The sequence below is a fragment of the Chaetodon auriga genome, chromosome 12 (assembly GCF_051107435.1).
Source record: "Chaetodon auriga isolate fChaAug3 chromosome 12, fChaAug3.hap1, whole genome shotgun sequence".
NCBI lineage: Eukaryota > Metazoa > Chordata > Actinopteri > Chaetodontiformes > Chaetodontidae > Chaetodon > Chaetodon auriga.
In genome coordinates this window covers 14,529,689-14,556,875 of record NC_135085.1, presented here as the reverse complement: position 1 = coordinate 14,556,875, position 27,187 = coordinate 14,529,689, and the positions used below count along the sequence as shown (strand labels likewise).

Here is a 27,187-nt window from a genome sequence, read left to right as displayed (position 1 = left end):
CAGTGTTGGAAAGTAACTAAGTACTCAAGTGCGATTACATGTGTATTTTCTGGCACGCCACTACATCTAAACAATGAACCTTTTCATTCACTGTATTTATCTGAAGGGACATCTTAAATATGATTAAACTGCAATAGTATATAAAGCAGTTCAAAATACCTACCTGGACCAGCTGCAACATACTTGTACTTTGAGTACTTCCATTCTGTGTTACTTAATACTTCCACTTCATTACATTTCAGAAGGACATCTCGTACTTTTTACTCGACTACACTCATGAAGAAGACTGAAGGTTTTGAAGATACAAAATGCCGTTTATGTCCATGCACCAGTGATAAAAATATATATAATTTCTGGTCATTTAAATTTTTTTGAAAGGGGAATTTTGGCATAATGCAGAACATTGTGGTACTACTACTACTTGTACTAACGTTTTACTACTTTATACAAGATGTCGAAATTGTCGGCCTGCATCCTTTTAGCCGTTTCACTTCTAAGAAAGAAAGAAGTAATCGCAGGATGACGAACTTGGTGCAGTCCCCTTAGATCTGTATGCGTCTGCGTACGGACTAGACCGGATTTACGGGTCTCCAGAGGTGCAAATGTCCGCTGCAGGAGGGCAGCTTGTGAATTTGGTGAAGGTGTGAAAGGTGGAGGGGCGGGGGTGGAGGGCGGAGGGTCGCTTTGATCAGGCCTGCTGAGACCTGGACCGGAGGACCTGACTGTCACCAGCCTGAATCTCAGCTATTGTTCGAGCGGTCGGAGCCAGACATCCGTTTGCATCGGGAAGGTGAATGTCATGACTTCGGGATAACGAGTAACTGATGAATTCTTTCATTTCTCAGAGTTCGAAGTTGAACTTTCTGAAGGTATAGTTTCATTGAGTTCATGCTGAAAATCAATCGCCTGCTCCTTAATTTGCCGAACACTGATTTCAGCAGACAGAGCCTCATTAATTGGCCCATTAACAGCTGCAATCTTCAACGAGTCCAGTATTTGTCCAATTTAACCTAATATGTGCTGCTTGTGCGCTGAATTGATCAACGCCAATTAAGGCCTGTGTGCGAGGAGGATGAAAACATTTCACAACACACTTAAAGGTAAATTAAGAATTATTTTAATTAGAGAAAAAATAACAAATATAACAGAATATCTGGCATTAAAAAAAAAGAAAGAAAGAAAGAAAACAAAAGAAGGTGCGTTGTTGTCAGTGTCTGTTCAAATAACAGAAAGACAAATGACAGATTCAGGAAACGTTCAAGAAGAGCACAGATTGAAGTTACAGCTCAGCTTCAAAGTGAAGGAAAGCTCCACACAGTCACTTGGCATCTGTCTGAGCTGCTTTATACCCGTGCAATAACCCTAAACCTTGACTTCTGAAGTGGCCACATGGTTGTTCTGAACAGTGATGAGCTTCAGTCACTTCCACAGGATGCTCTTTTCCATATTTATGAGGGCCAACATCAGTTCAAGTGTTATGTGGCACACTTTTAAACTGGGGAAAACATCAATATTCTCCTCACTTTTATTTTTATCACCCACCATAAACAACATACTGGTGCCACTCAGCTATCTTCCAGCTCACAGTGGGAATCGTCCCGATGTTGTTTTACACAACTCACATTTTTAAAATTGTATTTACAGTTAAATATAATAATCTTGGTCCTGCTTAAGCTGGCTTTTTGTTTATAACTTAAAAACACATATACATGATTTCTCTTTTGTACAGAAACACATATTGTATGTAAAAATATATATATGCTCAGAGTCGAAGACGAACATTCACACAAACACTGAGATGCCAAAGCTTTCTTTAAATGAGGGGCTTCTGTGAAGTCTGAGTCAGCGAAGGTTTCACAGAAAGAAATGTCACATTTACTTTGAAACGGATATACAGAAAGAATGAAATCTTCAAGCTGCATCACTGACACATGCAGCTCCAGATGACAGAGAAAATTTACTCTTTGAATTCATATTCTCAGTAATAATTTAACATGACGGGCTGCTGAAAATCTAGCTTACAGTACGCGTAGCACCCGAGTTTCTTTTTCTCAGTGCGCTCTCAAATGTTTTCACAACCACTCATCGAACCTGGGGAACAGTCATGTATTGATTTAAGATTTTCCATTTCCTGCTACTTTACGCCTCTACAAGTGTATTGTACTTCAGCCATTGCTGTTTAGTTTCAGAAACTAATTTGGGCAGATGTACAGGAGTCTCATGCATGTTGTTCTTCCAGTGCAGCCCACAAAGTGCACTTGTGCTTGTCGGCAGGAGAGGAGTGACTGAAACCACACGTTGACATTGTTGTTGTCGTTCCTAAGTTCTTTCAAATGAAGAAACTGCGTTGCAAAATATTAATTTATTCATTAACCGTAACAGAACACCTCTGAGCCACTGCGCAGTGTGTGAATAAAGTAGCTTCCAGTTGGTTCGTGTTTGTTTGACCTCTCCTGTGCTGCCTGCTGTATGAGCACGTATTGTATCTCCTGTTCTGCGTCTCCTAGTGCATAAAAGGCTTTCCTTAGGTGCTGCGCATTGTCAAGTGCTACACAGACATGAATGAATGAACATATGTAGCCACAGAGCCCAGCACTACCTGTTAGCACCAAATAAATGGTGCTGTTTATACAGTAAGCTTATCAAAATAAAATATAATTTAATGTTTACTACATATGTTCACATTCTACACAAGTTTAGTCTGTGCCAGTTTTCATCTGACATCAGAACTCAGAAAAACACAGCAAGGCGGAGACAGTAGAGAAGAGTTTTGTGTGAAGAGCAAAGCGCCTGTAAGGTGCTCCTTTCAAAGCAGGCTCCTCTTCACAGCCGTGCAGAACACAAGACTGACGGGCACTGAATGTCGCTCAGAGAGTCCTAAGCAGTTTATTGTCTTGCTTGTTGTGTCTGCGAGCTGGGGCCAGGTGAAGGGCTGTGGCAGGAAATGACAACAGTGTTTGTGGGCTCCTCTTGGGGCCTTTGCTGGCAGCCGACCTCCCCTGTATCTGTGTTACTGATTTCCAGATCTGGCTGAGCTGCTGCTGCTGCCGCCGCCGCCGCCGCTGCTGCCTCTGAGGCGCTGGCACAGCAGGAGCACGCCTGGACAGGACAGACAGAGTCAAATGAGACATGAAAATGAGAAGGTGAGAGGTGCGGCAGAAAGAAGTGTGTACTTAGGAAACAATGAGACAGATGGGAGTAGCATATACGAGTTTGATATAACTGTTATAGAGCAAAAAATATCAACCATAAAGCCTCTTTTCTAAAAAAAAATAAATGGTAGATAAACAAAGTGTAAAACCACCTCGACTAAAACCTCAATTTTCAGCAATACAAATAAAACAAAGTGCACATATTCCATCTCAAAGCCTAACTAAAACGAAATGAAGTGACCTTAAAGAAAATGTCCCTCTACCTTGATGTCTATGGCCTTGGGCAGACCTCCCCTCTTAATCCAGGGGTGGACCGCCATCAGCTCCTTCTTCTGCTCCTCTGAGAAGCGAGGCTGGCTTTTCTGGAGCAGTCTCAGCTTCTTTCTGTCCTCTTCGAGCACTCTCTGGATGTCACTGCAGATACAGCAAACACACAAACACAGCCACGTTCAGTACTCCACCCGACGGTCAGCTGTCACAAGACTTTATGAGGGCTGGGTCGGCAAAGAAGCAGGTTGGATGACATATTTTCAATGTTATGAAAACAACCAGCTTTGATTCTTTCTTTTTTTTTTAACTTTCTTAGCTATAAAACTACCTACAGTACTGATAACCTTCTACAGTCATCTGTTCAGTCTCATTCTAGGTCAGGCACCTCTTAGCTACTGACTGTAAGGCTGCCATCTAGTGGTCACTGCAAACAGTTTCAGTGTGAGGCATGCTCACTGATTCTTGTTTTAGAGACCACAATAGGAAAAAAGCACACCGTAGCTAACGCACAAATAAGGCAACGCAACCGCAAAGAAGTACAAATAGTACAAATCATGCAGTATGACAGTTAACCCTTTTCTGCTGCGCCAACAGGACAGCAATAGTGTGCAGGGGCGAGCGGCGGTCTTACGAAACACAAGTTAAGACTTCTTGAGTAAAGGGGCTTATTGCTATATTAAGCGTTGCTGCCTGAAGACAGTGAAACAGTACAAAGTGGAGTGCGAATGGAGTAACAGCACTGTCATCACACTTCTGCAGCCCACAGACAGGTTTCCTTGCTATGTGTGTGTGTGCAGCCAGGGGGCAGAAAACACACAACAGCACTGAGGAGAGCGACAGTGAGAGGAGTCGGGAAGGAGTCTTCAAAGACTGCTGAAAACTCAGCCCCCCACCCAGCGGATGAATCCTACATACTGCAGGATTTCACTGGCTCCAAAACTCTTTAACTGTGTTAGAATTAAATCAGATCAGGGATATTTTATCTAAATTAAATGAGCTATAATGACATCTGTCTGAGGCCACACACGCATCCTCCACTGTCTATACACAGGAAATCTCTCTCTTAATATGAATTGGGCAGTCTGCCTGGATGCGTGCTTACCCATAGCCTTCCATCACAAATAGAAGGTTGCTAAACTATCAGTCTACCTAGTCCTCACTGGCTCCGCCCTGCCCTCCAACTCACCGCGAGGGCAGCTGATAGGTCATCATGACCTTGTCATCAGTGTTGGCCGTGAGCAGCCACAGCGGGTCCTGCCGTACATACTTGATGAAGTGCTCGTTCTGCTCCATCTCCATCGGCCTTCCCTCGCTGCTGCTCAAGTGACCGTTGACCTTCTGGCTGTTCTGGGACGAGTCCACGCTGCCAAAGTAATTGCTACTGTTGTTGCTTCCTGAGAACACCCAAAGAGCACAGTATTATACATCTGAAAAGGTTTTTTTGTGCAAAAAGACAAAATATTATAGGATAAAAATACATGTGCCGGTGGATTCTGGGAAGCCTTTTCACACGGTGTTACAGCTCATAGACGGAAATTCTGAAAATACAGTATTTCTGGGTCTGATCTGGTAAATTTCTCAACACATTTCTGCACACTTCCATCTGTAAATTTTGTGATCTGAGCTGTATATCGGTAAACACACTTACACTCATCTTTAAAATTGATTGATTCTGTTCATTTTGGTGTTTTCTACTTTCCATACTTTACCCTTCATCTCAAAACATCCGTAAGATATTGAAACAGACCTGTTCCACTGCCGGAGGTCCCGCTGGCCGAGGCCCCACTGCCTGACGTCCTGCTCTTAGATGTCCCGCTGTTGGACGTCCCGCTGGCTGAAGTCCCACAGCCGTTGGACCCTGAGCCCATCGACCCTGAGGTGGCTGAGCCAGTGCCTGAGCAGGAGTCCTCGTGGAGAATAATGTCCAACATGTCGCTGGATGAAGAGTTGATGTCACTGTTGTTCCCATCGCCGCGTGAACTTGTCTGCAAAAACAAAAATATGAAAGGCGTTAACCTTTAAAGACGAGCTTGGCTTCATAGCTCTGGCCAACAAGCTGGAGTACTTCCTCCATCTCCTGCATCCTTACAACACAGGTGCAGTGTCATTGGCTGTACTGCCTCTGCACTTTCAGACTGAACTGGGAGAATGTGTCAGCAGTGAACTTGGAAAACTGTCCATCTCACCAATCATTTGGCACACAACACCATATGATTAGCATTGCCACACAGCAAGTTAGAAGAGGACAGTGATCCTGATCCTTCTGCATGTGATCTTTGAGGATAATGGAGCATGGAACATAAATGTATATGTAGCATTCATGTGTAATAGAAGATAGCTGCAGCTGTTCCTGGTAGCGTCAGTATAAGACAGAGAAACATTTTTCCACAGTTTTTTATGTTAAAATGAGCTTCCACTGCTAACACTGTGAATGCATGGCTTCAGCTTTGGTATGGTTCTTGCATGCAAAATCAAAGCGTGTATGTGCATACAATCATCCATCCAGTACAAGTGTAAACAATAATAGTTTTTCACGTCTCATTATAAAATTTCTTTGGCAATGCATTTTACTGGATAGACAAGAAAACTGCAAGATTACAAAATGCTATTCACAAAAGGAAAATAAGAGAGACTGTTACAGTTATAACTGACATATGGCATTGGGGAGGAATGGGATTGGACAAGTGTGGAGGTTTTCTGATGATTCGCCTACCTCTTTGCTGCAAGCCCTCAGCCTAGAGAACACTTTATCCCAAGACAAACGCTCACAGACACAGGACGTGCCCACGTAATACAAGGGTCCAGGTGGACCAAGGAGACTGAGAGATGGCTGAAGGGTGTAAGGGATAACATTATGTGTTAACACCCCGGGCCACATTTCATCCGAGGAATCTAGACTGACTTGACTTTACACATGGCATAGCAATACAATAGCAAAAAGTGCTGCACTTAAATACAGTGAATAGTGTGGAGGAATCGCTGTGACGATGACTTTAAATCCTGAAAGGCTGAGAGACATATGAATGGATGTCTCGGGGGAACGTGTCACAGCCTGTCCACAGTAGTTCAAACAACCCACAATGATTAAGTTCAGCGAGGCGCTGACATTTTTATCCCGCCAATTTAAGAATGTTACAGGTGAAGGAAGTCAGTCAAAGGCAGCGAGGAGGCTTACGGGAAAAGGAAAAGGAAAGACGAAATCAAACCAAAAGGGGTTAGCTCCTTGTTTTTACCTGCTTCAGCTCCCTCTCCTTGGCCTGGCTGCCACTTGCTCCTTTCTCCCTTTCAGCCGCATTGTTCCCTTGTCCTCCAGAGGAGAGCGCTGTGCTGTCCTGCCTGTCCACGGACAGCTCTAGCTCCAGCAGGTTGAGAGGTGAGCTGCAGCGAGACTGGAAAAGGGGTGGGGAAGCCGGGCCTCCGCCTCCTCCAGACTGTGGAGTAGAGGAGCGAGACTGGACCTCCATGGGGGCCTTTGGGGTTTCCGACGATGGGGGGAAGAAGAACGACGGAGTCACGTACGTTGCTTGAGGAGCGAAGTGGTTCTGGGCGTTGAACTGGGTCTGAACAGTGAAGGAAGGTGGAGCCGTGAAGGGCACTTGGCCTGGAAAGGCAGCCTGACAAAAAGGCTGCACTTGGGTGGGGAAGCCACCAGTCTCTGCGTGGTACACTGCCTGTTGGGGTGGCAGCCCAGTGGCCATTTGAGGGTACACATAGTTGGGCAGCACGAGAGCCACAATGGGGGTAACCATGGGGGCGGTGTAGGAAGCAGGATGGATGGATGACGGGCAGGGAGGCGCCTGGGTGCCCTGGCTGTCCCTACAGTTTTGTAGAGTGGCATCTGTGCGGGGAGCTTCGGAGCTGGCTCTGGGGTAAACCTGCAGGGGGTAGCCTGGCATCACGGAGGGGTAGGCCATGGGAAAGGCTGACTGCGAGGTCTCAGACGGAGACCAAGAGGTCGGGTTAAGGCCTTGGTTTAGACGAGGAGGCCTCAGATGTTGCTGTCTTTGATGGGACACCGTGCTGTCCGAGGACTCGATTTGCTTCGCTCGCTTTGACTTTGTCTTCTTAATGCGCGTGCCCCGCCGCGCGGTGGGCTCTGCGCCCGGCTTGCTGGATCGAGCAGGAGGTGCAGCTAAAGGTAAGAGAGGATAAAAAAGAATTGTTGGAGTAATTTGTGAATCAAGTATCCCTGCAAGTATGGGTTCAGAGAGTAAGAGGGAAAATTCCCACGTGGTTAACACTTCAGTCTTATTTTTGGCCATCGAATCAAAACTCTGTACACAACAAAGTAATGGCAGAGATCTGAGACCACAGTGACATATGTGCAACAAACCACAGTCAGGTAGAAACACAAGCCGGTTAGAAGATCACAGACAGGATGTGAACAAGCCAGTGGTCTGGCTAAATGATCTCAACCTCTTTATTTGAAGTCAAACTCAAAGTAGACACATGTGAAATGTTAGTAGTTATGTAAAATAATGTTGACAACTGACAGTCTGGGTAAGAATTGGACCATTTGCTTTCAGTTTCTCTTCCATTTGACTCTGGCTAACCTCTGGGTTTGTCTGGAACCTGTGTGATCATCTGACCTCTTGTGTTTCTTGATCTCAGCAATTAACTTGGTGCATAAAATCTTATCATCACAGATGAAAACTATAAAAAGAAATCCCCAGCTGTAATAAACTGGCATTGCACTTTGCGATGTGATGTGTCAGCGCGGCGGACAGACGTACCATCGCTGGTGATCTGCTCTTTTTGGCGCTCCAGGTACTGGGAGCAGTTTGCCTTGAGCGCTGTGAGCCCGCGAAGCTCCCTGAAGCGATACAGAAAGGCCTGCTCCTCCTTCTGCGTATGAGCTGCCAAAACCTGCTTAGTCAACCCCAGCTTCTTGTAGGACTCCCTCTCCTGACTGGGAGGTGAAACAGCAGAGGGAGGAGGCGGCCCGATGTTCTGACCGGTTTCTACTGTCTCTCCTGTTCCCGGGATGTCCTCTATGATCTCTGTACGGATGACAGTAGAGAAAGCATTTGAATACACGGAAGATCAGCAAGAGGTCCAGTTTTATGCACTACAACTTAGTTTCTTTTTCTTTACGTATAACATTTTTACTCTAAAGTTCTGTTTGCAATGCGTGCACCCTCCGTAGGTGGTGAGGGCTATTCTATCAGTAGGTGCATACGCGCATGGCGAAGAGGAGGCGGGTTACAACAGACACCGCCACTGACCTCAGCCTCCGCAGCCAGCACGTTTCTGTGTTTATGTTATTCTAAAATAAGGTCCGATCAAATTGTCAATTCTGTTCATCATCGAGAGCAGCTTCCCTGACGCTGCTCGCTGCATCATGTGAGCCGTTCAGTACTGTGGGCCTGTGGTGCTGGTGGTCCTGATTTCTTCTGTTCCTGCACATTTGACACTCTGAGCGCTTTAAGGACTTCCAAAAAAACATGTTACTGATGCTTGAAATCTACAACTATGTTTGAGCTGAAGAATTTCTGCCAACTTTAAAAATCATTTAACAAATAATGCAGTGGCTGCTGCTTTTAGTAACCTGTCATTATGTTTTAAGAGGCCAGCACCTTTTGACTGTCACTCATCTGACATCTTTGCACAAAAAATATGCAACAAAAGACAAAATTGGTCTGGAAGGAAATACTTCTTCACAATATTGTACCTGACTCTGGTTGAAGTTTCTTGTCTCCAACATGCACAATGGTGCTACTGTAGCTACACTGGCTGGTTATGGACACCACACTTTCTGGTTTGTTAGGTACGGGTAGGGGCAGCGAAGTGCCCACTACCGCTGTGGCCGTGTCACTGGACTTTTTGTCTTGAGCATCCAAAGCGGAGAGACCAGATTGATCCTTCAATAAGGCTGGTTCTGCCAAAGAGAACAGAGAACAAGAGATGCTGACAAAGAACTGGCAAATCTGAGAGAGATTATTAAAGGGCATAAGGCTTTTAGAGGCTGTAGCTTTGTATGACGAGGTGACAGTAAGTGTCTGAAAGCCTTTCATGGTAGGAAATGAAGTGGTGAAACATACCTTCAGACACCTGCATGCTCTTTGATCCTTTCTGTTTGCCGTCATCGGAGTTAGAGGAAGTGGTGTTAGAGGAAGACTGGCACTTCCTCTTGATGGTGACGGGAACATTGCAGGTCTCCAGGTACCTATAGGAGTCATCACAGCAGCAGTGATCAGTTTCTGAGTTTTCCCCCAGTAATTATTATGAACTAGTTATGTGGAAGAAACATCACAAAAAACAAGTGGAGAAGCATTTTAAGGCTGGGGTTTCCCATTTTCAAATATTTTTTATGGGTCATTTGATAGAAACTTCACTTTTGTAGCATCTCAGCTGGTTTCTATGGTGGATAACCTATAAAATTGAAGTGTATAAGGCTGAGTCCTACACAGGTTAACCCAGGATCAGGCTATCGTAAAATCACGTCTCTGTACCTGACAACACTGTCCAGACAGCTGATCTGTTGGTAGGAGTAGACAGTCTGATCATTGATGGTCATCTCCTCCTGGAAAGAGGACCTACTGTCCTCCATAGCGGCCCCAGTCTCCCTAAAGTTGAGAGGAGCTGCTGATTCTTTGGGCCGCACCACCACTGGGCTCTTCTGTACAGACCCTACTGGAGGGAGACCAGGAGTTAGACACACTTTCTCACCTATTACCACACAAATACTCAGGCACTTATCAGCTGGACTTACTGCCACTGCTTCTCTTGTTGTCTGGTTTGGTCATCTGCTGCTCCTGGCTCTTCTGGAGGTGAATCCCCTTACAGATTTCCTGAAAAGTTCGCTGTGAAATAGAGACACAAGACTCAAGAGCCAGAACAACATCTGTTAAAGAAATCAAGACTCCCCAGTCTGTCCTATGGGATTTCAAATATGATGGCAGCACGCTTCATTGAGGCATTTCAATCCAAAAGATGCAGTAATATACAATAATTTTGGACCAAGTTTAACTTGATTACATGAACATTACAACCCGCATGTGGGCTGAACTCTAAGTATTTGGGTTCACTCACAGGTCTGGCTTTGCTGCTCACTTCCTCCTTCGTTTGTCGCGTCTTGCTCTCGACGCCGTTGTCAAGGCTCTCGCTGGAGGAGGTGACCCCCAGAAGGTGGTCGTTTCTGCTCAGGCTGTCGTAGCCACTGGACCCACTGCTATGGACCGGCTGATCACAGACATAGAGAGGGATTAGAAAAGAAGTGTTGAAAAGGCAGAGGTGATGTAGCACTGCCTGAAATAATCCATGTGTTGCTCTACTTTTTTCGTTTTAGTTTCTTTTGGGTTCTTTTTAAAGTTTCCACCCTGTTGACTTCTTTTACTGAAATGTTTTTATTTGATTTTGTCCTTTTTTTTTTGAAGTAATATGTTGCTCTAATCTCTCTGCTATATATCTCAGCATTTTTATCTCATCTTTGATTCATTTCATTGCTGCTAGCTTCCATGATTTATCATGGTTTAGATAAACTAATTCTTCTTCAGTAATCAATACCACGTGTCCTTGATTTCTCCTCATCCTGTCTCACCTGCAGCAGGAGCCGATGGATCTGCTCAGTAACCTCCTGGATGTCAGAGTCCATGGACTTCGTCTCAGCTACAGAGGACATCGGGGGCACAAAGACATCTTCATTCACGGGGCCCCTGATAAACAAAAAACCACATCAGTTGATCAACTACTGGTTCATGTCTTTGTATGAAACACTGTGTAATTCCTTAGTGACAGCCACTATGACAGAGCGGATGTCAGCTTAGACATCACAGCACAGCAATACTCACATGCGCACTTTGTGTCTCCCGATAATGAAGGAGACCTTGCGGCTCCAGGGGTTGACGAAACTGGACCAGCTGGTGTCAAGAATGATGTATTCTCCATTTCGTGCACAGAAGCGGATGGATGAGTGGTCAAATGGTTGCCCTGCGTATTGAAGAACTGCAGAGAAAGGCAAAATAGGGCAGTCAGATCGTGATGTGGACAGATTTCCACAAGACAGTCTCCCGTCATCTACTTCATTCTGTGGACTCACTCTTTCTGTGAATGGTCAACATTATCTGCCGGTCACTGGGATGCAGGTGGAGGAGGACCGGCGTGCCAATCAGGTCTTGGGGGAGGTACCCGAGGAGAGGAACCGCCCTGATGCACCCAAAACACAAATGACTTGTTAATCATCCTCCAACAGTTGGGTGATTTACCTGCAAATTCTCCAAACTGCTAAAAATAAAAACATGTTGCCATGGCTTACCTCTCATCCACATCCTGAAACACACAGCTTGGAGTGTGTGTGGTGGTGAAGATGCGTTTGTCTGTTGGAATTCTGGGCGCTTTAAGACAGAGAGAAATGTTTAGTTATTTAAGGTTTGTGCTCTCTCAAATACAAGTGGGACATGGTTAGAAATCTTGGTCGGTTGGTTATCTGGGATATATAACTGGATTACATATTATCTACTTTAAAGTAAAAAAACAATATATACATTAAGTAATAAGCCATGAGACATTGAACGACACATGTTTTTTTTTTGGAGTCATTGAAACGGCCTCTGAAACCTGCAGTTGGGTTCTTACCATCATAACCAGAGTGAACTCTCTCAGCCAACAGGAGGCAGCAGAACTGGTCCTCAGCATGGACTGTGTCTTGGACCTTCATCCGGTAGGGTGTCATGCGGAAGGGATAGTACTGCAGATTGCCCTCACACTCCTTACCACCGCTGGAAATCGGCAAAAAGGAAAGTGAAATCAACCCAAATCAAACAAGGACTTTTTGTTCCATTTAGGTACAAGTTTTCACAAATAACCTCCGTCCAGGCTTGTGCATGTTAGAGTTCACGTTATTGAACACAAGGGGGCAGTGGTTAGCTATTTTCCATTATTATCAGTGTACAGTTAACGAGTGAGCAAATGTAGATATGTGTAATGATATTTCTGCAAAGCATGGTCATTTTTACTTCAAGTGATGTAAAATAAGGTCAGAATAGCAATTAGATTAAAGGTTTTAAAGGGGTTGGAAGTCAATGGAAACTCCTAACAGGATAGTACAGTAAGGTGTGGGTGTTTTAAATGTCTGTGTGTCTGCCAATATGTATAACACTGACCTGGAAAAAGCATCTCATTACAGTTTACAAGCATATGATGTCACAAACTGATTGAAAAACATCTAGAGTGGAACAGAAATATGAATAAAAACTACAAACAGGTACGAGCAGCAGATGGCCTGACACCATGTTTGAACCAACACCCACCTGATACGACAAAAGAAGGACTTCTCCTGCATGCAGTCAGATGGGGATGACTCTGAAACGGGGAAAAGAAATGTTTAAATGCAGGAGCAACACGATCCGGCCGAATGCCAGTCAGGGTCTCAGCCGCCGCAGGTGATCGAGCTTTGATTAATTCCATTTAAATGGAATGAATTTAAACAGAGTCGAATCTTATTTAGCCAAAATATTTCCAGGCACTGGGGAATAAATCACAACAGAGGAAGTGCAGATCAGGGTCTGATGTGTAGAGAGGATTTAAAGTAACAGACCGACAAGTCAATCTAGGCATTGCCAGATAAACTGCAGAGGACATAATGAGATCTCTGCATCGTTTATCTGGCTTTCCTACTTTGATTTAGCATCTGAGAGAGCTCAGTCTATTCTATCCAGCTGAATTAAAACAGGTAAACGTATTCAGTTTCATGGATGACTCAGGCCAGGTCAACTTCATCGTGCATATGTTGATGGCAGCCTGTCCTTCACTGATTTATTGGATCTCATTCACTGTCATTTCTTTCTTCAATACATTTTCTTATGTACGCAAAGTACTTTGAAGAATACTTCCAGAGAGTGTGAACGGTCTTCCCATATCACATCATCCTCCTTAATGATTACAACTAATGACTAAAGACTACTGTGTCTGCACAGAGCCATGAGGCTGTTACACATGTACCTGCTCCAGTGCACATGCTCCAGGAGGGGAGGCGGTAAGGCGTTGTGAAGCTGTAGAACACGCTAACATCCTGCGGTGTCAAGAACTCCACGAACTTGGTGTTCTTGAACACATCTCTTTTGCAGTTGAGGATGGAGGCGGCCTGATCAGAAATGTAGACTATCCTTCCTGTGTTGAGGGAAACTGCTACTGCAAAAATGTCCTGTTGAAGAGACAAAATCCGAATTGTGGGAGAAATGAGAAAATCAACTTCTCAAACTGTTTTTGTTCAAAGCACAGCGCCTGTATACGCAGCTAAAAACATCTGTTATTTTAAAGATAATTCGATGACTCACGTTGTTTTTGAGGGTGTATTCAGATGTAATGCTGTCTATCTCCTCTATCGTATAAGAGGACACATCCAGGCCTGAAGGTTGGCTGTCATTGGTCATCAGCAGCTGGTAATACTCCTCATTGGCTGCAAAACACGCAATGATTTTATCAAAAAGTCTGGTCACAACAGAACATATAAACTGATATTTTAAAGAAAACAACATGGATGAATCTGGGTAAAAAGTCCAACGAAAAGATGACGTCTTCAGACTGAAGTCACAGACATTTTCTCATGATGTCTCATGTCTCAGCGCTCCGCTAAAATGCGTCATATTCTGCAATAACCAGACTGTAATGTACAGCCCGTTTAACCTCCACCCGCCTATTTCCATCTGTAAGCATTTAGCCAGGGTACAATTAAACCTCTGCATTACCCATAAAACTGCCTACAAAATGTTCCCTGCTGCACAAATTCCTGTCTTCAATTCTTTTTTGGATCTCACCTAGTTTCTAAGTCTTATGATACAAATAACAGCTGCATTTATGAATTTTACTCATGAATGTAGCTAAACCAGGACCAAAACACAGGAAAGCAGTGTGTAGAGGAGAAAGGATTTTACCTTCAACTTGTTTGACACAACGCAGCGCGTACTTGAGGGTGTTCAACGTGGTGGATTTGTTATTGTGTCTCTTCTCAGCGGGCAGATGAAGCTTCAGCTCTTTCAGAGTTTTAATCACCTCCTTCTGGGTCTTGGCTTTGGCAGATTCCTGACTACTGCAAATTGCACAATAACACAAGTGCGCCACGGCAAGTGAGATGTTGCAACAAGAAAAACAGTCACCTCAAAAACAGAGGAAATAATGGAAATAACAGATGACTGCAGATGTGCGTGGAACGAGTGTCACAGTGGTGGTCGGCACACTAACCTGCAGCCGCTGGTTGATGGGTTGTCCTGCTCTGAGCTCAGCAGACTGAACGCATTTGAACTGCTGGGAGGAGACGGACTGTGGGAGTTCGAGCTGTGGAGGAGAGAAGGACAAATAAATCCAATTAAGTTAGAAATAAAGAATTACTATATTATCAAAGAGTCAGACTAAATGAAATCTCTAAATGAAAGTTTAATAACGACTCGAAGTCAGACAGTAGACTGGGAACAAAGTGTCGCCATAATTGTCTGATATTTCACAAATGCATCCCCCTCTCAGCCAGCTGAGACACCTGATGTTGCTAAGGTGATCAAGTTACCAAATAATAAAAAACACAAGTACACTCCATCTCACCGCATGGGTGTTGTTAATGTGAGCCTAAAAAAAGACCTGGTGATTTCTGCCTTTGTGGAAGTCAGTGGGGAACAGTGCGCACACAGCCTCACCTCTCATTTAGGAGCCAGGCTACAAAAGAAACCACTCTCTAAGCCTGAGGTCAGTCTCACCTCCTTGAGGACTCTGTAGCTGAAAGGGTGCATAGCAGGAAAGCACCAAAACAGCAAGAAGTAGGAGCCTAAATACAACTAGAAGCGAGGGCACAGCTAGACATTCTGGGGCTGCTGAAAACAGCACATAAAGCACACACACCTGCACAAACACACTGGCGACTGCAGTTTGCAGGGCTGAAGATGGCCGGTTGGAAAATTAAAACATATCAGAAATGTTTGTCACCTTCTGTATTAACTAGAACAAAGTAAACGACTGCGTCTCAGGAGGCAGAGCAGTCATGCACTTATCAGGAGGTCGTGGTTCGATCGCTGAGCCCCTGCAGTCTAGCTGTCAAAGTGTCCCAGGACAAGGCCCTGAACCCCAAATTACTACTACTACTGTGCTGTTGGTGTGTGTGTGTAAATGGTTATTGCTTGTGATGAGCAGGTGGCACTTTGCTGCAAAGGTGTGAGTGCTGGTGTGTTGTAAAGCGCTTTGAGTGGTCGGCAAGACTAGAAAAGCACTATATGAATGAAGTCCATTTAGTCGCTGCACAGAAGAACAAATTCAGAAGCTCTAGAGAATCAGTCACTAAAACGCAGAGAGCCACCTGTACTTTTAGCCAGTTTAATTAAAGTCCAGGACTCGTGCATCTGTGGCAGCAATATAACAGAGTTCGATTAAAACAGGATAGGTAGCCTGCATGAGTGTGTATGTAGTCCAAGGTATTAGCTCACATCCTAATCCTAAGACTATAAACAGCTGTGAGATACTGACTCACCAGAGCTATATCTCAGGTTACTATGTATAACCTGCTTACCTGGCTTAGAATAGAAAACACCTTTACAAATAGCTCCTCCAAGTACAAGACAGTCTGTAAGTCTATCAAATATAGCCTTCAGTGCTCAAGAATGCACCAGCTGTTCAGTAGGCCATTTTGGCACCACGATAGTCTGTGAGGAGTGGAAAGATGCTCCCAAAAGGGAGATCTCAAAGAGGCAGAGGAGTTTCTGCTTTGGCCTCTGTGCCGTGCAGGAAGCTTTTCTGGTCAAGGTGGCCCTGTTTAGAAATCTTCCATTAACTGGCCTCATCATCAGCAGAACCTGTCAGTATCTCATTACATTTTGAAGCGTTTTCCATTCTGGATGCTGATTAGAAACAAACTGAAGGACAACAAATGACAACTATAATTGCATGACAGATTGTTTGTTGTGGATGAGAGAGACAGTGTTTTAATTTCCTCAGTATTCAATACTCACAGTCAATTTCTGATTTGACTACAAACAAAACTGCTACGCTGAGCTGAGCTTAGCTCAGGTGTGTGTGTGCGCGCGCGTGTCAGTGTGTGGCCCACTGTCTTAGCCTACAAGCTTATCCAATACACTAACATCAGCAGCTCTCAAGAGACACTGACTCATCTTTCAGATACAACATGCTGCTATAAATAACAGGCTTAAATGACTTAGTATAGACACAACATCCACAAACACCCTCTCCAAGTACAACCAGAGACCTAATTCTACCAGGTAGCCATCGGTTTATAACGTACATGTGGATAACAGTCAGAGTTTTAATGGCTCAAGCTCTAGAAAGCTGTATGGAGACTGTAAGTGACTCTCATTTGGCCTCTCCAGGACATTGTTTGGAAGTCATGCCTGTATAGAATTAGCTTTGTCTTTGGGATCATTGTCTTACAGGACAATAAGTCATTTCTCTTGCATCCCCTCAGCGTGATGCCGCGGCCACCCCGCTCCATGGCGTGGATGTGGTGTTTCTGGCATCACGCAGAGTTTGGCGAACAGCGACTCCAGCCTCTAGAACGACAGCCGAACAGCTCGGTTCTGGTCTCATCAGAGCACAGAAACCTTCTTCTCTCCCACATGCCTTCTGTTCTGGCAAATGCCAGCCCAGATGTCAAGTCAGCAGTGGCTTTCTGTTTGTCACTCGCCATAAAGTGTTTTATATTTGCACTGAATTTGAATACATTAGCGGGTTATAACTTCTGCTGATCAGTGTCATAAACACCTTGCTGCATCCACTGTGATTGTAAAAGAATAACACATGAAGCAAAAAGTGTTTTCGGCGACATTTTCTCCTGCTTCCAGCCTTTGTGTGAAACATGTTGCGAGCGTTTCTCTGCACTGAACGCACAGAGAAAAAAATGACTGATATAAATCTTCTCATGTGACAGTAATCAACCACATTATTCACACTAATACGACCACAGACGGAAAGCAGAGGGCGGGAGTCGGAGAACAAGAAAAAAGTTAGAAAGTGACAGAGAGTTGGGAGCTGAGGGAGTGGTTTACAAAAAAAAAAAATGAGAACAAAAGGTTAGAAGTTCAACTGAAACGAGGGAGGGGTGAAAGACAAGAAATAAAGAGAGAACAGAATGGGAGAAGCAGTTAACGCCGTCCCACGAGAAGACGAAGGAGGGAGGCGACGGGTGTGAGATCGATGCACGATACTGGCAGGAAGAGGGAGTGGACTCAAAAACAGGCAATGTCGTGGATTGGTGAGGTAAGAGAGGCTGGGCTGAAAGTGAGAGAGAAACAACGTGAAAGCACGCAAATCTGCTTGTCCCGCCCACTGATAAACACACACAAACACTGTGCTGCCATGGCTACAACAAGGAGTTGGAGAGTGTGACCCAACCCGTCTGGCATTCAGAGCGAGCCAGCCTCCTGGATGACATCAATCCAGTCTTCCTACTGGGAGCGACAGTCATTTCATTTTTTCCACCCGCCCTGGCTGCCTCCTGGGCAGACTATATTGTGTCTGAGTTCGTCCCATCTGCCATCGCAGCCCCGAACAAAAGGCCTCACTGACACTGCTGTAAGCTGGGGTGGATGAATGTAGACATGAAGGTTGTCTCTATCTGTATGTTTCTGGGTAGTAGATGTAGACACGAGATGTATTGAGTTCCATACGCTGCCAGTCATTGAGGCAGAAGGGAGGGATTCAAAGAGTTAGTCTGGTACGTTACGCCGTTGAGAGCCACTGTGACTAAGAGGAAGGACGAGCTAAAAGTCAAGCTCATCAGGGTGGCAAGCTGGGTCTGACCACAGCTACCTTCACTTAATCAGTGCTGACTGGGAAGACAGAGGCAGAGTTTTGCGCTTAGCACTCTATAAACTGCCAACAACCGCCAACAACTGCATCTGCCTGAAGCAACACAGGAGTAACTGGTATGCAACATGACATCCGGTTCAGGGAGTGATAACATCATCGTGGTAAAACGAAATGATCAATTCATCTGGCCTGAGTCCAAGTCATGGTCAGAGAAAATTGACGGAGCGGGTTCACTTATGTTTCAGACTGGATGGCCATCACTGTGGCCTTGGCTCACTCATCCACTGACGTTTGTCGACAGTGATAAAAGCATCCAATGCTGATGGCTGAATCCATTATGACCAGACTGCGGTGGTGGAAGGCAAATCGGACATAATCTCTTATGCCTAGAGATGTCAGTATACATGAATATGTCAAAGCTACAAGGCCAAAAGAAAGAAAAGTGAAGTGCAGCAAACTTCATTTTGTCCGTAATCAGGGACATTTATCAGCTATGACCCATTTCTGTGAGCCATGACTGCTGTGATTTGGACTTATTTGTTGTATTTATCTTTTCTGCTGATCTGCTGGTGGATGCCTTCAGATATGGATTGGTGCTGGCACTGCGACGCAATCAGTGCAAATATCCCTGCATATTTAATGCTTTATACTCCTTGTGTGCTTAAGGTTGTTTTATGATGTCGCAGCTGAATCAGCAAACCTCATTTTATATGCAGCTTTTGACCACAACGAGGAGAGTACTAAGCTTATAAAACAGCTTCTCCATGTAAACTGTGTGAGCCTCTCCTGTTCGAAGGCCTAACCTTTGGTATTCACACCATTTGATCCTGCTGCTGACTGTCCTGATTGTCCCCCTCGTTGGAATTTTGGTATTGCTTAGCTCAGGAGAGTTTTAGTTTGAGCGCTGTGTAAAACATACACAAAACAGAAAGACAATTTGTTTGTAGTTTTACGCAGCGTCCCAACCTTTTTGGATCCAAAGAGGGTCAGAGAGTGCAGACCAGACCAAATGCCACGGCAATCTGCACGATACAACTACAGAAAATCAAATGGAATTTCTCCAAAGAGGCAGAAACACTTTGGAGTAAACAATCGTATCCATCTTAGTTTCGAAGCAGCAGAGTGTAGAGCAGCGGCTCCCCGCTCTCCTCCTCCTCTACACTCACAATCACAGTAAACATGCCAAACAAAAACAAAAAAAACAGGCTACCTAATGGCTCCATTGTTCCCACAGTCACCACTGACCTCTTGTTGCTTTCAGAAGACTCGAGCAGCGCCGAGTCTTTGCTGTTGCTGTTGGAGCTGCCCGTTGACTCGTGGCCGTGGCTCTCGTTGCCATGACTCTCATTGCCGTGGCTTTCGTTGCTGTGGGATTCGGTTCCGCTCCCGCTGGACCCGCTGCTCTTCATCTCCACGTCCTCCTCGTGGGGTCGGGAGCGGCCGCTCTTGCGATGGTTGTGCGGTGAGCCGGAAGGGTCCTGGCCGCTGCTGTCGCTGCCCTCCGATGGGAGGCCTAGGTCGGGCCCACCTTGGCTGTAGCCGCCCATCCGGTGCAGCTGTGCCATGGAGCTGCACGAGGTGGACACTCTGCACCCCGAGGCTTCGTCCTCATCCTCTAGGACCGGAAAGCGATAGGGCTTGGAGTCTGAATCTTCTGACATCAGGAGGAGTGCTGGCCTGGGCTTGTTCCAGGTTAATTAAATGGATGATGAAAGACCACAATTACCCCATTTTCACCAGGGCGTTGCCGCAGTGAATGAGAGAAGAAGCAGATTGATCTGTTGAGAGAAAGGGAGTATTGTTAGTAATGAAGTAATGCTTATCCATCGCAAGACATGCATATTTAGAAGACAGCATTCAGTAGTAGACAGTAGAAATGTGCTCACTCTGTTGGTTAAAAACATGTTCCTCAGTCCTCACAGTGCAGCAAGTACACATAAGCATGCACGCAGTTGAGATATCTTTCAGAGATATCAATCCATGCTTCACCAATCCTCCTTCAAAAAGGTGTCTTTTCGTCTTTTGCCTGGTGTGATATCAGATCTCATGGCAGGGTTTAACCCCTGGCCACTGCAGAGCTCTGCAGGTGCCTCTCTGATGTACAGTGAAAATGCTCTCTTGCACAGACAGTGTGGCCTTTGAGAGCAGTCGGTCTGACCCATCTGAACACTGCAACCCTTTCAAAGATCATCCACCCTGGGATGCATAAAACACTAAACCGCATTTATCTGAATGCCACCATAGGTTAGCAGCCATCAGAGTGGAACTTTGGCCCTATTTTCTGTGGCGCCAAGTGCAACAAGCCAGAGGTCAAACGTGTGATAAAACAGTGTCATCTTAGATAATGATGCTGAACAAATGCCAGATTTCAGCACAAGGAGAAGGAGGCATACGTGACACGTCTGTTCAAACCAACCATTGTTGGGTAGATCTTCCCAAGGATCTGGTTACAGGAAGAGACACGAATCACATTTTTGGGAGCATCAACAGTGGTACGTTCGGAACAAACACAAGGAAATCTGGGAAGTAACCGTGATCGGAGGTAGAAACTCAAATGTTTTCAACAGCTCTTCTGTGGAAAAAGACATTAGAGCCATGACAGAACTCTATGTGATCACAGGGAAACACTGTTCAAAAATAGGACTAACAACAACAGAACAAAGGAAACCAAGAGACAGAATTTGTTACGTTAGATCTATCTGGCAAGAACTATATTGGGAGTTATACGTACTTAAGAACAAACCCATCTCATTCAGATGAAAAAGTAAGAGGCCGTGCTTCAGCACATAATGATATAGAATTATGATAATTACACCAGTGTGCTGGAATGTAACCCGTGCTTCCTGTGATTGTATCTGCAGTGCTTTTTTATTCAGCCTCAACATATTCGCACTAAAGTCACCAAATTGAATTCTGCATTTCAGTTTGAACTTAACGATACAAATATTTGTCTGACTTTTTAATTATGGTCAAAGATGCCTTCTCTCACATAATCCTATGTCTAGGCAACATGAATACCACAAGCCCAGGTCTCTGTGGATCACCTCCAGCTTGGCTGTTTTCCAGGGATAACCTCACTAAGCGCTGACATGCCTTCTTCTCTGACCTGCAATGGAAAAATTCCTATTTTCTCCTCAGAAGACAAACAGCTCGATGCCCTCCTCGATTCAGCTGATCTCTGTGGGGACGTGTGTATTTTGTCTAACCAAGTTAGTCTAAAAGTCAAGCCCATACAAGCACAAGCATATATTTACGTAGGCTCCTCTTAGTGTGACGCTCACATTGTGCTGATCTGATAGGGGTCGGCTGAGAGCTCTGACTTTGTGCGTGCATCGTATGTGTGCATGTGATGTTGGAAAGCTTGTCATATGCATCCTCCCCTATGTTGAAAAAGATTATATATAAAAACCAAACAAGAACTGAGGATCACAGAAGCAAAAATGACTCAAACTGGCAATTGGCAAATAGTAGGTGAGGAATGGTAGTAGTAAAATGTTTCCATTAATAATTAATCAATCTGTTGGCCCTTTCAGAGACCACTGAGTTCACAATCACCAGTCTGCTTATCTGGGTCAACATACAGCGAAATGACAGAGTCAAGAAGAAACCAGGGTTCTATAGTGTGGAGACAGTGAGACAATAGGAGAAATGATTGTGTCATCGATTTGTCTTCAGCGCAAAGTGCTGCTGGTCACTGTGGTTAAGATATTTTCTGCAGAATAGGATAAAGAGCCACGCTAGAAATCTGCTATTACACATAATGGACCATCTCACTGAGAGATATTACTCAGCCAACATATCGTTAATGCTGAACAATCAGCATAAAGTTCGAGCCGGGGGGATTTTGGTGCACAGAGAAGTTTTTTTGGCAGCTTCAAAGTCTGGTCCAAAGTTGAGAGCTGACTGCCATGATATTCATAGAGTCCAAGAGTTCACGAGTTACCAACCGCAGTAACTGCCAGACATTCATCTCATTAGCTCGTTATCACGCTAAATCTGCTGGCTTGACACCAGCAGACAGGTCACACAGAGAGAGAGAGCGAGAGAGAGAGCGAGAGAGAGAGAGAGAGAGAGAGAGTACTTAAAACATGGATCCTACACTGATGCTGCAGTTCCACTCTACCTGGACCTTAAGAGGGAGCATCAGGTGAGGGTCTCCACGCTTCAGTAAAATTTAGCCCAGTCACAAACATTGATTGAGTGTAGGGTTTTCTTGGTGCCATTGAGAGAAAGAGTGCATTAAGGACAAAATGCTGACTGATGTAAAAGGAGCTGCAGGTGTGTGGTACAAAGCACATGATTCCAGTGATATCACTCCAGCACTCACACGGTGGACGATCAAATATTTACTTCAACAACACTGAAAAACTCAGAAGATTTAATGGACAGGCTCGCAAAGTTTCTCTTGGCTGAAAGGTACTGAACGATAAAATCCATTAACATTGTGTTTAATACAGAACATTTACTTTTTGACGCCCTGTGACGATTTCTGATCACAGTCTCTTTATGTCCAATCTACTCCTGCAGTGAGGGTGACTTCTCCTATGATTATTCTTTTATTCCTGTCATTAACTAAACCTTGTTCATCCGGCTGAGCCGCTGCAGGGTATGAAGGGGAAGACGAGAGCAACACGAATTTCCTGTGTCCCTACTAAGAAATCAATCATCATTTCAAAGTGAGCTATCTCACAGGAAGCTCGAGGTGGACTCTTCTCCAGCATGTGATTATGCTGCACTTTTTCAGTCATCCACTATCACTAGTTTTGCATGATCTATAAACATGGAGCAAAACACGTCCAAATCGAAGTTATGATGCTATTCTTGACCGCTCTATGAAGCAGTCACATCCGACACTGAGGTAAGTACAAGAAGCAACAGGTGGCTAACAAGGTAAGATTAGAAACATAACACAATTACAGGTTATACATTACTCCTCTTGTGCCCCTCCAGTCATTTTAATGCAATCAAAAAATCATTCTGGGGTTTCATGGGATTACACAGAATCTTAAACTGCTAGGGACATGTTGCTCACTTGGCCTTTCTGAATGTTGGAAACATTAAGAGATCATTTAAAATAAATCACTTTTCCAGTATAAAAGGGATGGAACACTCCACCAGACACGGCTTAAAACCATTAAGGTTGTAATTGCGGAGGGAAATTAAAATTCGATTATGTTTGGTCAATTTGTTTGGTCTAGCCACCACTGAAGTGATGAGCACAGTTGGTGGAAAGACGTCCTGTGAGAGATTTCTTAATGATCTTCTGTCTTGTTCTTATTTTCCAGCTTGTTTTCAATCAGTGCTGCCAGTGACCTTAACAAGACGCAGGCAGATGTGTGTGGACTGGTCGTATCATGTAAGAAACAGACAAACCAAACATCTATCAAGACGAGACACAAGATTATTTTTATGTTAAAAATAGCTGAAATCTTCTGTCTGTGCTCTAATGAATGTGCTACTTTTTGGTTTCAGCAGTACTTTGTCAGTATCAGCTGGCTTTCTGAGGCTTTCATTGCTGCTTGCGTGAATAAATCAATGATAATCAAAACAGATTGAGGTTAAACACATAAAAAGTTTGACTTGCGATATGCATCAGCGTCATAATAACATTCTTACTTATATCCACATAATAATTGAATAAAAGAAATTGGCGATAAAACACAGAGGCTCTGGATTCAAAAGGTCCACGTCTCAAAAGAAAAACTCCCTCTCTAACTGTAATTTCATTTCATAACACGTCCTATCCTGCTCGCTGTGTTTCCCCGGTTTGAGTTTTCTGTAATTAATCTTCTCCGGAGGAAATAATGGACAGATGACACAAATGCATTGAATGCCGGAAACTGCATGAAATTCCACATCATAAAATATTCCCAGTATCACATTCGCGTCACAGTGCTCTGATCATATTATCTAACGCGGCAGCTCAAACCATCTTATACAACCACATGGGAGTAACCGCAGCTTTATAACTGCGTATCACGATGGAGGCATTCATTCTATTAATTACCGTGTGCTGTCACCATCCTGTACAGTTTACTCAATCTGCATGAGGACTTACATAAATTTACTGCCAGTGTGTTTCTTTTGGGGATTGGGAACGAGAAGAAGACTCCTGCCAAAGAAACCTTTTACTAGATTACTATTGTTAAGTGTATTTGCACATCTGTTAAGTGACCATCAGCATGTTTCTGCTGGACCTTTGATATGTTCTTCTTTTCCCTACTTTAACGTGATTTCTCACAGAAGTCTGGGATTCTTGTACCTATGCAAACATCGTCAATATCCAAACTTAGGAGAAACACATTCTGTGAGCACCACATTCACCGACCTACATCTATCTTCAATAAAATGTTAAATATTTGTATTGGATGAGATGCGCACTACACACTGCGCTGCACCTTCCAAGACCACCCAAGGCTTTATCTATTTTCCCAGTGGCTAAAAAAAAAAAAGGACAGAGGGCGAGTAAGAACTGTTCCATTATAGTTTTTGACTTGAGTTCAGACAGTGAACGCCACACACTGTACAGCCATAACAGGAAAAGATATTTCCCTTAAACATCTGCTCTGAGATCATTCATCCAATCCCTGAATGTAGCCTGCCTGACAATATGTAGGAGAAAAAAAAAGAGTAATTGGCAAGCACCTACTCTGGTGCTGCAACGGTAGGCGGGGAAGTTTGTACTCGGCACGGTGCCAAACTTTCCACTGGTTGCAGCAGTAAGATAAACTGATATAAATGACTTCTCTCTCGCCAGCCTTACATGCGTCAGTCATGCTTTCTCCTCCCACTACAGCCACTGCTGCTGGCACACTGCATGGCAAGGGGCCACTTAATGGTTACTCACACAGAATTACTGTCAAAGCTTAATACTCAATCTGTTAACAAGAGGATTAAGAGTAAAATGATATATGACTGTCAGCTGGAACACATCCAAGCAACACTTGCGTCACCAATACCTTGTTTTTTGGCTTCTTCTTACTCTTTGCTTTACGCTCCTTTAGACAGTGGCCTGTAAATGTGGACAAATATGACTTTTTAATTCATCTGTGCATCCCCTCTATTCAGACTGGCTCCATTAATAAAATAACACCTGTTGAAGTGAAAATACAGTGAAAACATACTCCAACTCAACTCATCCACCCAAACTTTCATTTCAGGTAAAAGCAAACAAGTATGATCATTCAAGGTCAGACAGCAGTGGTGATTTGGTTTGGCCTAAACTGAAGCAACGCTTGACACTGGCTGTCAAGTAAAAACCTTGTATCTCCAGTTTTGAGGGGATTTTCATTCATTATTCATTATTCATTATAAGACCAACTGCACCGTTTGGGAAAATGTCCTAAACTCCATTTCTAAAAGTCTTTACATAATGTCAAAACTGCCTTGTGTCATGTGGCTAAAAATAGGCGGTTTTCACTCAGCTGACAGCAGGAGGAATGTAAGCATTCATCCTGTCAACTTTGCCTGTAGTTAATTATCTCTTCTATCATCAAATGTACACATTGTCAAAAAGGGAAGCTTAAGATCGAGCATAGCAAATCTTTACTGTGGTACTTACTTACCACCTCTGCCACAGACAGCTTAAACATAAGTTTCAAACCACATTATACCAAATGACTGCGTCGAGCAGGTGACGGGTCCTTTATGTAAGGAGCGATGCTAACCGCCTGGCTCCAGCTGCACAGCACGCTGACGGTCTCGGTGAAAACCTGAGCTCACATCTCGCCAGTGCTCTTGTCGGTGCTGCGTATGAACTTGTGCCATGTGCTGCTGCAGCGGACTTTATGTAAGGCGTTATGGCGAAGTTTTCATGTGACACCGACACAAGAAAGCACGTCTACGCTGCACCGTGTGTGACCCACCGCACTTACATGTGTCAACTTTACACTTGCAGTGCCGTCACATGACTTCAGTTTCACTACATTCGATCGATCTACTCTCCTTATGTAAATGCAGGTTCCCTTTAAGCGCAGCTCAGCGGTGGTATTTCAGCTGACAGCACGGATAGGTGACCGGTGGAGTCACGTCCCCGCTGTCATGTGGGCAGGGCCGGTGGCCTGCTGTAGTCTACTGACCGGGTTTGACCCTCCAACTGACACAGTTACGCAACTTTGCCGCTTCACGTTCACACAGTTACATATTCAGCGCACAGCTCCTCTACGGCGGTGTCTTCATCTGTCACGTTTAAAAACGTGTTTCACATAGCAACAGCGGAACAGCAACATGAACATAACAGCTCGCGCACAGAAGTAAAAACTCCACCAACCTCACAAAACGCGAATCCTCCTCTGCTGGCTCCGCTGTGAGAGAGAGCCTCGTAGTTTTTGGAGCTCTTTACGGTTGAATTCCAGCTACAGAATCCCGGGCTGGTTTAACACACTGCTCTCCTCTCCGCTCGGCTCTACAGACACACCGGCTCTGTGCCCTGAATCTGCAACTCCGGCAGTGACCTCATTTCGAGCTCGTTCCTAAACTCCTCCTCCAGCTATTCGCCTATTGGTTCAGAGAGCCGCCCATCACCGCCTCACTGCGCTCTGAACCAATAGACGCTGCCCGCCTCCACGGTGGCGATTGCAGTAAGTGCCGCATCGCGCTGCGATTGGCCTCTGGAGCTGTCAGTCCTTTTACATAAGGGAGTCATCGCTTTCACGTGGAAACCCACGGCTACCTCCGGCGTGAGAGACGCGAGAGCAAATCACTACAACGCAGCTGCCGGTGAATGAAGCCGTGCCGATGGTTGGCTCACAGCGGCTCAGTGAGCGCCACTGTTATCTAAACGGTTATACAAGTGTGTGTAAACCAATGTGGGTGAACGGTTTGGTGCGCAGTCATTTGCATACGCATAAAAGTTGCTTGACTGTGATACAAGGTGTCATTAATCGTGGCTGTTATCTAATTTGAAGTCATTCTTACATAAAATCCAGAGCAAGGTCGCGGTATCGTTTTTGCAGTTACGGTGCGACTAATTCGACAGAAACACTTATTATTATTTAGTTTGAGTCCCGAGCACAGGTTCAGTTTGA

The 27,187-nt window shown here is 44.6% G+C and overlaps 1 protein-coding gene across 5 annotated transcripts; it reads right to left on the bottom strand.

The window, feature by feature from the left end:
* Positions 1–1,096: 1,096 nt before the first annotated feature.
* per2 (period circadian clock 2) lies at positions 1,097–26,608 on the bottom strand. 5 transcript variants are annotated; one of them, XM_076745828.1, is made up of 24 exons: positions 26,431–26,608; positions 19,407–19,939; positions 14,601–14,693; positions 14,294–14,448; positions 13,697–13,818; positions 13,362–13,563; positions 12,671–12,722; positions 11,997–12,139; positions 11,677–11,755; positions 11,461–11,567; positions 11,213–11,366; positions 10,963–11,077; positions 10,455–10,604; positions 10,135–10,225; positions 9,875–10,055; positions 9,464–9,588; positions 9,094–9,300; positions 8,156–8,422; positions 6,656–7,554; positions 6,136–6,252; positions 5,170–5,407; positions 4,609–4,816; positions 3,416–3,566; positions 1,097–3,099 (listed from the first exon to the last, which is right to left on the bottom strand). In XM_076745828.1, the coding sequence occupies exons 2-24, from the start codon at positions 19,820–19,822 to the stop codon at positions 2,887–2,889; spliced, it is 4,485 nt and encodes a 1,494-aa protein (XP_076601943.1). In that variant the 5' UTR covers positions 19,823–19,939; positions 26,431–26,608; the 3' UTR covers positions 1,097–2,886. The 5 variants fall into 5 exon arrangements, with proteins under 5 accessions (XP_076601943.1, XP_076601944.1, XP_076601947.1 ...); XM_076745829.1 differs by having other exon boundaries at positions 9,875–10,052; positions 26,431–26,570; XM_076745831.1 differs by having other exon boundaries at positions 1,107–3,099; positions 4,690–4,816.
* Between the last annotated feature and the right edge of the window lie 579 nt (positions 26,609–27,187).